General features: G+C 38.2%; 1 protein-coding gene across 8 annotated transcripts in view; it reads right to left on the bottom strand.

Moving 5' to 3' along the window:
• The window catches only part of ANO5 (anoctamin 5), a 145,156-nt gene extending 135,879 nt beyond the window's left edge, over positions 1-9,277 (bottom strand). For all 8 annotated transcript variants that reach the window (XM_031941867.1, XM_031941868.1, XM_031941869.1 and 5 more), the window contains exon 1: positions 9,022-9,277. In XM_031941867.1, coding sequence (XP_031797727.1) covers positions 9,022-9,079 — 58 coding nt within the window. In that variant the 5' untranslated portion in view covers positions 9,080-9,277. The remainder of the gene's footprint in view (positions 1-9,021) is intronic.
• Positions 9,278-16,140: the final 6,863 nt, after the last annotated feature.

The following is a 16,140-nucleotide window of genomic DNA, read 5'->3' as shown; positions in this document are numbered from 1 at the left end:
TGGTAAATACTTGGAAGCAAATTGTGTCAGTGTGTCAAAGATGGAGTTTCTAAACAATTTTGAGAGTAGCCTGTGTGATTTCAAATTGTTTTAATACAGGATGAGTTATCTTGTAATTTTTGAAATGTTGCTGTAATACACATTGCAAGGGAAGGAAGAAAAATTGATTTTTTTTTTTTTTTAAGGTCCAACACTGGAGTTTCATTGGATTGAATACAAAGAAGCAGTGTGGTCTGCAAATTAAAGGTCCAAACTTAGAATCAAAAAGATCTGGATTCAAGACTGGCCTTTGAAAACACATTTGTAGGTAATCATAAGCAAATTACTTAACATTCCCCAGATTACTCTAAGAGGATATGTTTTAGCCAACTGGAGCTCTACATGAGTGAGGAGAATTTCCACATCAAGAAGTTTCCCATAGTGATGTAATCACAGGTCTGGACTAGGGATGGGGAGAGAGAGAAATTGAGTTCAGGAAGAATGGGTTCTAATCCTAAATCTGCCGCTAACTAGCTGTTTCAGGCAGGTCTCTATGGTCTCAGTTTCCTCACTTAAAAAAATATATTTTTAACTTATGAAATAAAACAAGCATTTCCATAACATAGAACAGTAATAATTTTTGAAAGATGTTTGCACAAGAAACTGCAAATTTATTATGTACAGCTTACTATTCCTTTTAAATATGTAATAAAGTTATCATGTAAATTTCTTTTTTTCTTCTCTCCCCCCTCCAGACTAGAGATGGCTTCTATTAAACTCAAATGAGTATATTTATAATATATGTGTAAAATTATTCTATATGTAGTTCTATTTATCAGTTCTTTCTCTGAATGTAGATAGCATATTTTTTCATGCATCATCCTTTACAGTTAATTTGGATATTTATAATACTCAAAATGATTCATTCACTCAAAGTAATTCTTAAAACAATATTGCTGTTACTGTATACAATGTTTTTGTTTTTTGTTTTTTTGGTGCTACTCATTTTACTCTTCCTTATTTCATACAAGTCTATCTGTGTTTTTCTAAGATCATTGGGTTCATCTTTTCTTACAGCATGGTAGTATTCCATCATAATCATATACCATAACTTGTTCAGTTATTCCACAATTACTTTTCTAATTTTTAACAAGGGGGTTAAATCAAGTGTGTACATAATGCAGCTTGGTCTGGTGCTGGACAGCTTCAAAAGATCTGCATTTAAACTTAGTTCTGATACTTACTGGTTGTATTATCCCGAACAAATCACATAATCTCATGAACCCCATTGTAAAAACAGGATTATTGTGAGAAAAGCCCTTTAAAGGTCCACCCAACCATAAGTTCTAAGGTCCTTTTCAGCTCAGGCGCTCTATGATTCAATTGGTAACATAAGTTCCCTAATTTCTCAGTCCCAACTTTCTTATCTTTTAATTCAGTAGAACAAGCCCTAGCATACCTAAATAAGAAAACTCCAATGAAAACACAGGTGAAAGCATTCCAAAGGCAATATGGTGAATGCAACTTAATTGTAATTCTAAAATTCCAACTTTTGAGTTAGAAGGGAACCTTTTATATCATCTAGTACAGAAGTTCTCAAACTTTCTGGTCTCAAGACCTCTTTATACTCTTTAAAAATTCTGAAAACTACAAAGAGAATTTGCTTATGTGAGCTCCATTTATCAATACTTGCCATATTAAAAATTAAAATGGATCACTTCAAAATTATTAATCTTTTAAAAAATAATAAATCCATTACATGTTTAAAATAATATTTTTATGAAAACTATTTCCAGAACAACAAAAAATAATGAGAAGGGTTGCACTGTTACATATTTTTGCAAACTTCTTTAATGTCTTAGCTTAATAGAAGACAGCTAAATTTTATAACTGTTTTTGCATTTGATCTGTTTTGATATGGTTGAAGTACATGAAGAAAGTCTAGCCTTACTTAGATATGTAGCAGGAAAAGAGAGGAATTTTAATAACCAAATAATAGCTTATTATGAAAATAGTTTTAAACTGTGGATCCCTTGGGATCCACACTTTGAGGATCACATATATCTTATCCACAGAGAGTGTGGACAAACTTTCCTTCCACAAACTTCAAAAATAAAATACAATCAAAGCCACAATCTGAACTCAAATCCTCTGACTTCGAATTCAGATCTGTTTTACAAGATCAAATCCTGACTCGGTCATTAAAACTCTGTGTGCCTTAGAGAAGTCACATCTCTGGACTCAGTTTCCCTATCTATAAATAAGAAGGATGGACTAGAAAGTCCCTTCTATTTCACTATGCTATCTATGATACACTACTTTTCTTTAAAGTAATGGTAGGCAAGTAGAGAATACACCTCGACAAGATGATCATCTGCAGGTACCCCGAAGTATACCATCTTACTTCCCATTTTAAGTAGAAGTCTGAAATTGACAACAATAGATTTCAATTGATAACAATAGATGTGGTGATATATTTTATAGAAAGGCTTTTTTTATTGGCATGGGAAGGGGGAAGAGAGGTAATCCTATATATACAAACTTACCAGAGAAGCATAACCTCAAATACCTATACATATTAACACTCTACAGGGGAAAGTGACGCTCACAGATGAGAAGCTAATTTGTTCATAGTCAAATAGAGAGTCTAGTGGCAGACCCAGGACTAGCATAAAAAGGTAGAAAGTGTATAGATTAGATGTCAAAGAACCTGGGTTGGAATTCACCTGTGTGACCTTAGACAAATGGGGTGATAAGCACCCCAGTTTTAAAGATAGGGAGTTGTGTTCAAATCTTGGCTCTGAAACTTACTATTAGTGTTATCTTTAAACAATCACTTTGTGTCTCAGTTTCCCCTTTTGTAAATTGATATGGCATTTGACTAGATGACTTCATGATACTCTCCTAGTTCTTCCCCATATTTGATCTGCTCCTCAATCTCAATCTCCATTGCTGTTTCATCATTACAGAACTTTTTAACCACTAACTATTCATGTTCTCTTAATTTCTCTCAAGTCTCTGTCTAACCCTCTCTTCTCTGTCTCTTGATGACATCGCCAGCCACAGCAGTTGAATTATCATCTTGATGCACCCAGAACTACATCAAGCCCTGGTTTCTTTCCTGATCTTTAGGCACACATCATCAATGATCTACTGTTATGTCAAACTGGATAAACCATAGACATCTCAACTTAACTTCAGCTTCAATGTGTCCAAAACAAAACTCATATTTTAATCCAAAAAACCTATCCATCATCCAAGGTTCCCTATTTCTGTTGAGGAGACACCATTAGCCTGCTGTCTCAGATTTGATTTCTTACTTCCTTATTCTCCTTCACCCAAGTTTCCAAACAACTGTCAAATCTTGCCATTCCTTCCTTCACAACCCCTCTTACATCTTTCCCCTTCTCGTTACCCAAATTAGGCCTTCATCACTTCTTTTCCTGTACTATTACAAATCCTCCAACTTGGTATCTCTACCTCAAGTCTTTCCCTAATCTCCCCTATCTCTCCTCCAAGAAACTAGCAGAGTGATTTTCCTAAAGGACCATTCTGACTACATAACTCCCTTCCACAATAAATTCCAATGGTTCCCTACTACTTTAAAAATAAAATACAATCTCTTTTTTTTTTTGGGGGGGGGGGGTGTTTAAACCACTCACAAGCTAACCCCAATCAAATTTTCCAACCTCATTTTACATTACTGCCTTTTCTATACTCAATGATACAAATATGTTGTTCTTCTCTCAGTTTCTCACTCAAAGCAGCCCATTTCCCATCTCTGTACCTTTGTATAGGCTATATTACATGCATAGAATACACTCCTCTTTCTTAGCTCTTCCCCAGAATGCCTCACTTCCTTAGGTCTCAATTTAACCACAACTTTTCCCTCCTCTTTCCTAAGTACTTTAATTTCTATTGTATTTGTTTTGCATTTACTTTGTACTCAATCCCTTGAGAGCAGAAATCATTTTTTCCTCCTTATATTCCCTCTTCTCTCCCCTCCCACCTCCCCACTCCCACCCCCACCCCCCAGTGCTGAGGATGGTAATCGATAAAGAAATGCTTGTTGTCTGATTGAACTAGATTACTCTTCAGGTCCCTTCTGGTTCTAACTCTTTGTCCCTAAAATACAAGTTGTTCTTGATGCTCTCCATTCAGAGACTCTTTTTTTAAAAATGAAGATATAAGATAAATAGCACCCAATTTCTACACAAGTCATCATCACAAAATGGGATGATGCACCAGAATTCAGTCATTCTAACTGTAAGCCCAGCACACTATCAGTGGTGACTAGATTTGAAGATAACAACTCTGGATCAGTTTCTTGATGTGGCTGGCTTCTCTTAGAACTTCTTCCATAACAATCAGGAGACTTATGCCTGAGTTTAACTTTTTTTTTTTTTTTTAATCACCACTCTATATCGGGGAAGTAAGAGACTAATCATTTAATCATTTCCTCCAGCCCAGGGAAATAAAAGATCTATCCCAAGCAGTAAGGAGCCAACCATTTCTCGGGAATAATCAAACATGACCTAATTGATTAACAATTAATAAAAATTTTCTATTTTCCCCTCAACACACACAATAGTACTGGCAGAAAAATTTAAGGTACCAAAGAACAAAAATCCCAATGCAAGCAACAATAAGCAGTGACTTGTCCAAAAGATCACATAGCTGGTGATAGCATATCTAGAATTAGAACCAGATCCTCTGATTCCCAATGTAGCTCTTTTAATTGCACCATGCTGCCTCTTTTATGATCTTTGTTAGCAGCTACATGAATGTTCTGCTTGTGTTTATAAGACATAAGTAGAGTCAAAAAGGAGAATTTAGATTTGATGTTAAGGAGAAAACAAAACAAATCAAAACACCTGACTGATTAGTGTCATTCCAGAATGACTTGACCCGCATAGGAGATAGCAAGTTCATCTCACTGACAATTTAAGCAAAGAATGGGTAGCCTCTTGTGAGAGATGTGTAAGTGATTCTTGTATAACTATTAGATTAGATGGGTCTCTGAGGTTACTTCTATATCTAAGATTCTGTGCCTCTGTGTCATGCTCTGAAGACTTCAACTCAATTATATAATAGAAAGCCTAGTGTGATTATAGTTTGCCTGTTCATTAACCACAGCTGTTGTTTTTAGTACTTTTCTTTTTTCTTCTCCACCCCCTCCCCCTCAAATCCCTCACACCTTCTTATGGTCTGTGGCCCTGAACAAGTAAAGAAGAAGAACAGGAACAGAGGTCATTGTTCTTCCTTTCTCCTCCCCCTATAACACATTAGATTAATCAGCCTCTAAGGTTCATTGTACAACTTATCTGCTCTATTCTCTTCCACTCCAAATAACAAAAGTGGAGATTTAGGCAAAAAATGGAATGCTAATGGCAATGTCAGCACTGTACAGATGAACATGGGCAAGAAACAGGCGTGCTAAAACCATCCCAGGGGAGTTTTCAGAAAGCATGCTGAGAAGGAGCAAGTTGACTTCAATCCACAAAGATGAAAATTAAAGATGAAGTTTTGAATATAAACTCACCAGTCCTATTAAGTAAAAACAGATCTAGGTCAAAATGACACTTTAGATGGACAGGAGGCTCATAATTGGGTGATAAAGACAGATCAATCTATGTGATGCCATGGAAAGAGCACTAGTGCTGGAATCAGGAAGACCTGAGTTGAAATCTGCACAAATCCCTTAAACTCTATATGTATCTAGATTTCCCCAAGTATAAAATGGAGGGAATAACAGCAGTTACATTACCAGGTTGTTCTAAGGATCAAAAATAAGTTAATATTTCAAAAGTGCTTAGCACAATGACTGGCACATAGTAAATGTTTCATAAAAGCTTTTTTTCTTTTCCCCTCCTCCCACTTCAAAGAATTAACTTGTTCATTATGCATAAAGTCCAGGAACTAGACAACATGAGCATCAGAACTTTTAGCTCCTGGTATCTCTTCAGGTAAGTTGATTATACTGAATCACAGGAAATTATTTTAAAGAAGAAAAAAGAAAAAAAAAATCAATCTAATCCAGTCAGTCAGAACTTTGGGACCACTGCAGCCACAGGAAAAAAATGTAATAATCAACAGGAGAGAAAGCCAGTTTCTCTATCAAGAAGAATGTCCCAAGAACTGATTCCTAATTTGGCTTCCTCATTCCTATTCTAAAAAGCACTGGACCCATACTCTACAGCATAAGGATAGCCACTCACTTTATTTAAACAGTTAGGATTTATAGAAAAGTCAAAAGCTCAGCTTACAATGCTATCACTTAAATTTATCTTTATCTGGTGTCCCCCCTTAAGTTAACATTTCATAATTACTATTGTTATGGAAACTTTGGGCAGTATTGTATTTCTTAACTCATCGGATTTTTACTAAGTGGAAGAAATACTATACTATCATGTTTGAGGGACAACTTTGTCCCTGTGCTTTGAAGAGAAACAAAACCAGACCCTGCACTCCACCCTCTTGGGATCCTATCTGGAATATTGTGTTCAGTTCTGACCATCCCATTTTCAGAAGTCAACAGACTGGAGCTTATACAGGAGAGGAGACAGGACTACAAGAGTACTAGAAATTATATCTGTGAGTGCATGCATGTATATATATTTATACATGCACACATGCATATGTGTATCTACTCATGTATATATACATGTCTTACCATGGTGTGTACATATATACATAAAATATAAACACACATGCATGTATATGTATATCTGTGTACACGTATTAGTATCCATTGAAAGAAATGCCACATTTATCCTAGAAAAGTCTCCATGATAAAGAAGATGGCAGACGGAATATTTAAAGAGCTATTGTGTAATGAGGAAGAGGGAATTGGGCATGTTACTTAGTCCCAAAGAGCAGAAATGGGAAGAACTTGTGGGGAACTAGATTTATGAATTAGACAGCCAATAAGCATTGATTAACCACCCACTATATAACTACAGCTAGGGATACAAATACAAAGAAAGATAGCCCCTGCTCTGAAGGAGTTTAGAATGTAAGATTGGGGAAAGAGGAAGAGGACCAATAGATGGTACAGTGGATAGAGCACTAGTCCCAGAGTCAGAAGGACCCATTCAAATCTGCCCTCAGTTCTTGGGAATGATGGCTAAGTCCATAAGCAACACAATCAGTAGGAAATGGAGAAAGGACAGAGCCCTTGTGTCCTTATATATTGATTTTGATGTTCATAGTTCTGACTTCCAGTCCAAAGATCCAATCAGAGGAGCAGAGGGTACTGATGAGATTTGGACTTGATGTGAGGAAAATCTCCCTAACATTGGAATAAGCTACCTTGACAGTTTGGGGTTTTCCCTCAATAAAAGGTCTTCAAGTGAAGGCTGGATGATTTTATTTTGTATGTTACAAAATAAAAAAGATCTTAAAAAAAAAAAAAATCTGAGCTCTATGGTACAGCTCTTATTAAAGGGGATTTCTCTGCAAGTAAAAAGAAGGGACTTTAGAGGCCACTGTCCAGATATGGAAACTGAGGTCCCATGGGGATTAAATGATTTGTCCAAGCTCACAAAAGGAGGAAGTTGCAGATTGGAATTTGAACTTATATATTCTCAGACACGAAATTAGGTGCTCCTTGATTAGATGGCTTCCCAATTCCCTTTCAGTTCTGAGAGATACCAGGCCTTCTTTGAAAGCTTCTGAAAACATTTCAGGACTACACAAAGCATTCAATGAGCTTCTTTAAGGAGGACACTGTGGTCCTGAAGATTTCATCCCAAAGCTGTATTCGATAATTAATCACCTACTAAGTCACCAGCTATATCTTTTTTGGAAAACATGTACCGGAGGGCAAAAGAAAACTGGATTAGGAAAAGGCCTTAAAAGGATCGAATATGTCCATAAAGAATTAAAGGGCAAAGTCAAAACGCGCCAAAGTGTAGAAGTTAGGAAATACACAGTGATCCCGACAAGGAAAGACAATCAGGGGTACAACTTTTGTTTATGGTACTGGAGGCAGACAATCCACATGTCCCACACTAGTTTGACAGCCAGGATTCCCTCATTCCCATTCTTAAGTGAGGGGGGAAGGAAGCAATAGAATTGAGGTGGTCCACCTCTAGTGAACTGGCTGCCATGCCCACCTCCTCCTGACCCCAGGACTCTTTAGGGTATCTTCCTGGAGTCAACACCAGGGTCACATCCTTTCCTGAAGCAGCAGGTTTTACAACAGCCACCGCCCGGAAAATGTGCATGGTGCCCCCGTGTTCAGTTCCACCCCCCACAGTGTTGACTCTCCCAGCCTGGCACAGGTACACAGAGCTGGGTCTCCCACCCCTCCAGGCGGTGCTCGGCTCCCCCTTCACCCCCGCCCATCCGGCCGCCTGCTGTCTCCATTACTCAGCGCCGCTCGAAGGGGGAGGCCTCCTGCCCCACCCCATCCTCCACCCCCATCAGTGAGGCAGCCCCAAAACCCGCAGGGTCAAGGATGGCCGCGAGGCTGCCCCAGTTTCAGGGCAGGGTTGGGCTCACGGAGAAGGGGTTACAAGCGCCTCTCCCTGAGCATTCCTGAGGGGCGCAGGCCGGAGCACAGAAAGGGGGCCGCTGCTCGCCCCCGGCCAGAAAGGAGCTCGGGAGGACACGTTCTTGGAATCGAATAGACTTGGTTCAGCCCGGGTCCTCCCTGCGCTAGGCGACCCCGGCCCGACCGGTGCGCTCAGCCCCAAACCCCTACTGTCTTCCCCTATCCAGGCCCAGAGCGGCCCCACGTGGGGGCCCGGGCAGCAGCTGCGGACGCCGCAGCCAAGAGAGAGAGAAACTAGGGTTCAGCTCAACTGGCAGCGCTAAGGAACACTAGCAGGCAGGCCCCGGCCGCCGCGTCCCCGCCCGGGACCGCCCGATGCTAGCCTGCCCACAGAGGTCCCCGCGCCTCTGGGGATCTGAGCTCAGGGCTCGGGGAACAGCCAGATTGGAGCAACCAGTTCACCTGATCGGACGGGCTGGGCTGGGACCCCACCCTCGCGCCCATCCTGCTAGCAGTCCCCTTACCCCCAGGGAAGAGGAACCTACCATCTGTGGCCACCATCTCAATGAGAGTCTCGCTCCCGCGCTTGGCCAGCCTGTTCATGGTTCCGCGGCGGCCGCCTTGGGGCCCGCCCGGCGGCTGGAGCGGCAGCCCTAGCAGACGCACGGGAAAGTTTCAGAGAAGAGCAGAGACTGGGCTGGGGATGAGAGCAGGAGGAGGGCACCGCCTCCTTCCTCCGGCTGGTCTCCTCCTCCCTTCCTCTCCTCCCTCCTCCGCCTTTATTCGGCTTCGGGGATCCCCTCCCTCCTTCCCTTCTCCCCTCCCTCCTCCCTTCCCTCCTTCCCTCCTCCCCTCCCCCCTTCCCACTCAGGCTCCACCGAGGCCTTTGCAAGTCCGAGGTAGGCTCACTCCAATCAAGTTACTTTGTGTTGGAGAAGAAAAGCCCGCCCCTTAAAGGGCAGCACGACCATATACTGCCCTTGGGAGGGAGGGGCGTGGGCGTGGGCGTGGAGGGAGCCTTTGGGTGCCGAGTGGCGGGTCGCGCTTAGCTACGGGCTGGTTGTAAAGCTCCGGAGGAGAGAGCAACAGCAGCAATCTTTCACTCTCTGGGGAGTCAACTGTGTGTGGCATTCGTCCAGAAGAGATTTTTTTTAATAGCTTTTATTTAGCGCCTACTATATGCCAGACACTAGATGAAGTTCTTTAAAAAAAATTATCTTATTTGAAGCTTCCGACAGCTCTGTGAAATAGGTGAAGAAACTGAGGCAGATCATTTAAATGACTTGCCCAAAGTGGAAAAATTGATTTCTGAGGGTGAATTTGGCTCGGGTCTTCTCAAGGCACAGCTCAGTCAGCCTTTTTTCTTGCACTTAGAGTAGAAACAAACCTATCTAGCCTCTTGCTGTCCTTCCCCTGTGTCTCAGTTTCCCTATTTATAAAATGAGGGGATTGTACTAAGTGGTCTCTCTACTCAAGATCTATAATCCTATGATTTATTAAAAAGCCATCAGTGAGCAACGCAAAGATGTAATAATAATAGAATAAAAATAACTCAAAGATCATTACAAATATTATCTCATTTTGCACTGGCAACAACCTTGGGAGTTACATGCTCTCAATCTCCCTTTTACAGGTGGTATCACTGAGGCAGAGTTGAAGGAATTTGCTCAAAGTTTATGAACTTGAGTTAGGTCACTAGTAACCTTGGAGTTAGCGGGAATCCAATGGTAGTGGGAGTCTATCTCCAAACATACATTTTGTCTCCCCCTCCATCTCCTACGTTATTGAGCTACTTCTTACCTTCATCTCTTCATTTTCTTTCATTATAGATTAAAAGTAGTAAAGAACCTATGGGATTATATAGTAGTTATAGTAAAAGTAAAATTAGAATCCAGATCCTCTGATTGTGAATCTACATAATCCTTTCATTAGGATCAAGCAGATTTGACTTTCTTTCATCCTCTAGACCTCCAAGCCCAAAACCCTTAAGAAAGGAGTTTGGGGCCTTGTAAGACCTAGGATTTAATGGTTGATACTGGTAATTCTCACTCTGGCTTGGTTGCTTCTAAGAGATTTTTACTTTAAAATGTATCTTCAAGTGGTTATATTGAATTGTAGGGCTACTTTTTTGCCTAGTACTTCACCATCTTTATCCAGTACATACATTTCATAATCTATTTAGAATTAAGTTGTTCCAGAAGTTCAGTTCTGAAGACTGAAGAGGAACTTGGGACAGCACCTACTTTTTGTTTTTTTAATAACATGGACTTCTTCTACAGTCTGATGAAGCTAATGTATCCTTCCTCAGAATAATGTATTTACATAAAATGAAATATACAATTATCCCTTCTACATCAAGATTTTCCCTATCAATTTTGATCTACATGAGAAGTTAAATGAGAATTTTGGAGGGGGGAGTTTTGTAAAAGGTACAGACAACATGAAAAGGCCAGCAGATACAGAGAGTATTTTTACTTAACATTGACCTACATATATCCTATGAACAAATACTTAACCTAAATTTTACAATATGATTTTATAAATATCCCTTTAAAAGAAAAAAGGAAAAAAAAAATCAGACTTCTCTGGTAAGATAGGAGAACCAAAAAAAAAAAAAAAAAAAAAAGAGTGGGATTTTCCCAGATGATAGAGATGCTATGCCCCTGAGATGGATAAGGGATAATTGCATAAGATAAGTTAAAAAAAAAATTAATGGAATACAATTATCAGATTTTTTTTTTTTTAAAGAGCCAAATCCATACACTCTAGGCTGAAGATCCCTGACTTCTAGTCTGTCTGCCTCCTGGCTCCATGGTCAGAACTTAAATCAGATTTGGAATGGAGCTGGATATAGCTTGATTTCTTCAGGCCAAGATTCATGCTACTCTAGCCATTCAAATTGTAATACAGTAAATGATTTATTTCCTTCTTAGGTGGTTGCTGTGTCTTTGCTTTTATAATTGGCAGTAGTGCTACCATTATGTCTTCCATGTTTGAAAATTAGTCATCTTTGGGTTTTTCTAGCCCTTCTTGCCCTATGGGCAACCTATTACAAAAACTCACTATCCCTTTTTGGAATGGCAAATTTATTGAAAAGAGCTCTCGGTTTAGTTGACATCAGTGGAGACATGGATTCAATTTCCTATTCCTGGTACCTACAAAAAATGTGAGAATATCCAACTGATAGCTGCCTCAGTTTCCTTGTCTTCAAAAACGTTCAATCATCAAATAAGACAATATATGTAATGCAATTTGTAAGCCTGAATGGCAAGTTATTATTAGATCTTTAAATTCTCTTTCATATACCAGTTATTGATGTTTTTATCCAAATTGTAGCAGTAAAAGCCACGATGAACAGTTACTAATCAAACTTCTGGTTCCAATTCCAACTGAGTCTGAACTCAACACAGTTTTTATTTAAATAAAAGTTTTCTTTTTAGCAACAGGGGATTTGGAAAAATGACTGAATTGCAATCATTCCTCACCCCTACCTTTTAGAATCACTACTTTCCTTCAAGCATCAATTCAGTTGTTCCTTGTACATGAAATCTTTACTGCTCACAGCAACTTCTGTCACCTCCTTCCCAGAAGTATTTTATGTTTGTTTCATAAACTAATGCATATATTTATATGGATTTATGCACTAGCCCTTTCCTAAAACTAGGCAGACTTTGTATGCCTTCTTAGAGTTCCTCCTGATCTTGAAGACAAGAAGATTCATCTTCCTGACTTCAAATCTGGCCTCTGACACTAGCTATGTGACTCTAGAAAAATTACTTCACCCTGAGCTGAAGAAGGAAATGGCAACCTGTTGGAATCCTTACAAAGTATTAAGTTATTAGAATTAATAGAGACAATAACTATCTAATTTAGCATGGTTCAGTATGATTGATCTGATCCTACAAGAAGATGTTATGGGCCAGAACTTGAAACAAGGTACCAAGTGGAATTGAGGAGACTGTTTAAATCTAGTTTAGCATTGATTTAATCCTACAACAAATAATGGTTTCCCCGTGATATAATGATTGGTGTGTACTCAGTGTATAGCATACAAGCAAGAAGCTCTCAGGGCCAGGGACAGAAGCCCACTCTCCAAGGCGGAGACAGAGTCATTCCATATTCCACTTTTGTGCTGGCTGGAGACATTTGGAGGGAGCTAGGGGCTGAAGCTCAAGACTTTGAAGGACACAATGAAGGACTGGATTTAATTCCTGGCTGCCTTTGAAGTGATTATTACTTTGAACTGAAACTAAAGCTGCCTCCAGAAAACCTCCTCAAGAAACCTGCTCCCAGAGAACCATCATATATTATATTTAAAAGAAGAAAATATCACAGCAACCCCTCCACTATATTGGCCAAAAAAACCCAAATGGGATCAGGAAGAGTCAAGTACAACTGAACAATAATATTGTTTACTACATAAAAATTAAACTTCACCATCATGTTTTCATGGTTTTCTTTGCTTAGACAATACTTTCAAACTTTCTGGGGCATATGATTCAAGGACTATAAAAATACAAGCATCCACCCAGATACCTAGCATTAGCCCTTGCAGGTATTTGTTTTAAAAAAAAAATCAATTAATTTACAATTCTAATGTGTGTGCATACACACACACATACACACATATGTGTGTATATATATGTATATATATATATACACATGATGAATATATATATATATATACACATGATGAATATATATATAATATATGATATATGATATAATATATATATATATATGATGTTTTGAAGGTAGGAATGATACAATTTGGAACAGATTGGACTTGCATGCCAGTGAAAAGTCAAGAATGGCAGCAAGTTTGTGAGTCCTGATGACTGAATGATAGTTTCCTTGATAAAATAGGAAGAGGGAAAATGGGATATTTTTGTAGGAAAGATAAAATGAATTCTATTTTGCTCAGGCTCAGTTTGAAATATCTATGTGAAACGCAGTTCTAGATGTCCAATGAGTAATTTATGATTGAGACTAGAAGTCAGGAAAGAAGTTAAAGTTAACAAATAGATCTAAACATCAACTACATAAAGATCATGGAATCCATGGAAGCTTATGAGATCAGCAAACAAAATCGTATAAAGGAAAAAGAGAAGGCCTAGAGCAGACCTTTGATTGACATCCACAATGAGTGAACTTGACCTGAAAAAATATTCAGCAAAGGAGATTGGGAATGAAAGGTCAGACAGGTAATAACAGAACCAGGAAAGAATATATCAGGACAACCTTGAGCAGAGAAAGTATCCAGAAGAGAGTGATCAAAATTATCAAATGTTTCAAAGAGAAGCATGAAGATTGAGAAAAGGTCATTAGATTTGGCAAGTAAAAGATCACTGGTAACTTTGGAGAGAGCATTCAGCGGAATGATAGATGATGTTAGAAGCCAAAATTCAAAAGGTTTAGAAGAAAGTGAGAGGAGAAAGAGAGGTACCAATTTTAGATGGCTTCCTCAAAGAATTTAGCCATGAAAGGCAAGAAGATGTGCATGTATATAAAAATAGGTTGTAGATAGGTAGATATTTATATACATAAAATAAATACTTAGCACATATTGTGCATATTTATGTGTGTATCATACACAGTAATTATGTTTTATATACATCTTGTGCAATATATACATATAAATATAATTGTGGATACATTAATATATATCTATACACAATAAAAATTATATGTATATACATATATGTATATGAGGATATGTTTGGATGTACTTATACCTATTATACCTATCAGGGATGGCTAATTCAAACAAGATTTTTTAAAGGATGGTGAAGAAATTTTTGTAAGCAGAGGAAAGGAATCAGTGGATTGGTAGAGATTGAAGATTAGTGAAAGAGAGGGGATAATTGAGGGAGCAAGCTATTGAAGGAAATAGGATGGAATGACATCAAAGATGCATACTCTTAATTTTCCCTTGGCACTGGGAGTTCCTATTGAAGTTTAGGATAGAAGGTGTGCACCAATAATTAAATAATAATATATGAAGTTTAAAAAAAAAAGGAAAGGAATAATATTCTTTCATGTGGTTGGTTTATGATTGCATTAAATGAATGGAGAAACAAATACTCCCTAATTTTTCTCTTCCTATCTTCCTGTTTCCAGCTCTGCACTTCTTTCTCTTCTTCTGTGTGATCACTCTTTTTGTTGCTCTCTAAATCTTATTATCTCTTCATCTCTCCCCTTTTTGGTCAACCTATATTTTTCTTTCTGACCCTTAACAGTGAATAAAATGAAATAAATGCAAGTTTAATACCATAGGTTTATAGCCATAAGTTTGTAGCTATAAGATAAATTTTGAAATTTTTATTTTTAAATGTATTAGAATAAAGGTTTCTCTTTCTCTCTCTTTCTCCCCCCCCCCCCAGGCAATTGGGGTTAAGTGACTTGCCCAGGGTCACACAGCTAGGAAGTGTTAAGTGAGTTCAAATTTGAACTAAGATCTTCCTGATTTAAGGGCTGGTGCTCTATCCACTGTACCACCTAGCTGCCCCTAGATTTCTGTTTCTCAAAGAAAATATACAAAACATTCTTTCTCTCCCTCCCCACATTTTCTTCTATTGTCCTCCTTTTTAAAAAAAAAAAAAAAGTTTTATAAAACAAAAGGTATCAATACAAAATTTTAAATGTTTAAATTAAAAAACAAGAAATTGAATTTTGGACCCAAGTGTAGAATTTTTTTTCCAGAGCAAGAAGAAAAGAAAAACAGAAAAAATAGCAAGCAAAACAAAGCAAAACAAAAGAGAACATTGTCATGTACCTAGCAGAACATGAGAGGATTCAAAATATATACTGCAGAATATTACCAGATCAAGAAAGTATGTATATATATATATATATATATATATATATATACACACACACATATATTTTCTTGTACTAATATATATATATATTAGTACAAGAAATTATATTCATGAATGTCCATTTTTTTTTACTTCCTTGTAAATTGTTCTTTGGTTCTCTGCTGCACACCTTATTTACTTTATTCCTTCCCCCCCTTTCAATTCCCTCTACCATCCCCAAGCAAGACACAATTAAGAAAAGATATATTTATATATACATGTGTAGATATATACATACATATACATACTCATATACACATGCCCCCCCACATATATACATGATTTCCTCTTCCTTCTGACTTTTTAATTAAATTCTGCTCCATAACTTGCTTTGCCTTACCGTTCCCCCACCCAAGGATCCCTCCTTTTTCTTCTTCCCTCACATCTTGCCTCCCTGTATGCCTATCCTTCCCCCATTATTTATGTTTTGTTTATTTGTTTTATTCTGAGGCATTTGGGGTAAAGTCACAGCTAGGAAGTGTTAAGTGTCTAAGGCCACATTTGAACTCAGGTCCTCCTGACTTCAGGGCTGCTGCTCTATCCACTGTGCCAACTAGCTGTCGCCCCACATTATTTCTTTATAGATTTTGGAGGATCTATACCCTATAATGGTATGTATGTAGTATTGTCTATTGAATCCATTCATGATGTGACTAGGTTATGTTATCATTCTTTCTTATTTATTTTTGGTTTTCCTTTGGGAGCCTGGCTGTTAATTCAATTAAGCAAACATTTATAAAAGACTTATTATATATAAGAGACCGTGTCAAGCACTGGGGAAGGGCAATGATAAATCACACAGTG

Source organism: Sarcophilus harrisii, chromosome 6, assembly GCF_902635505.1.
Source record: "Sarcophilus harrisii chromosome 6, mSarHar1.11, whole genome shotgun sequence".
NCBI classification, from domain to species: domain Eukaryota; kingdom Metazoa; phylum Chordata; class Mammalia; order Dasyuromorphia; family Dasyuridae; genus Sarcophilus; species Sarcophilus harrisii.
This window is presented reverse-complemented; position numbering and strand designations above follow the sequence as displayed.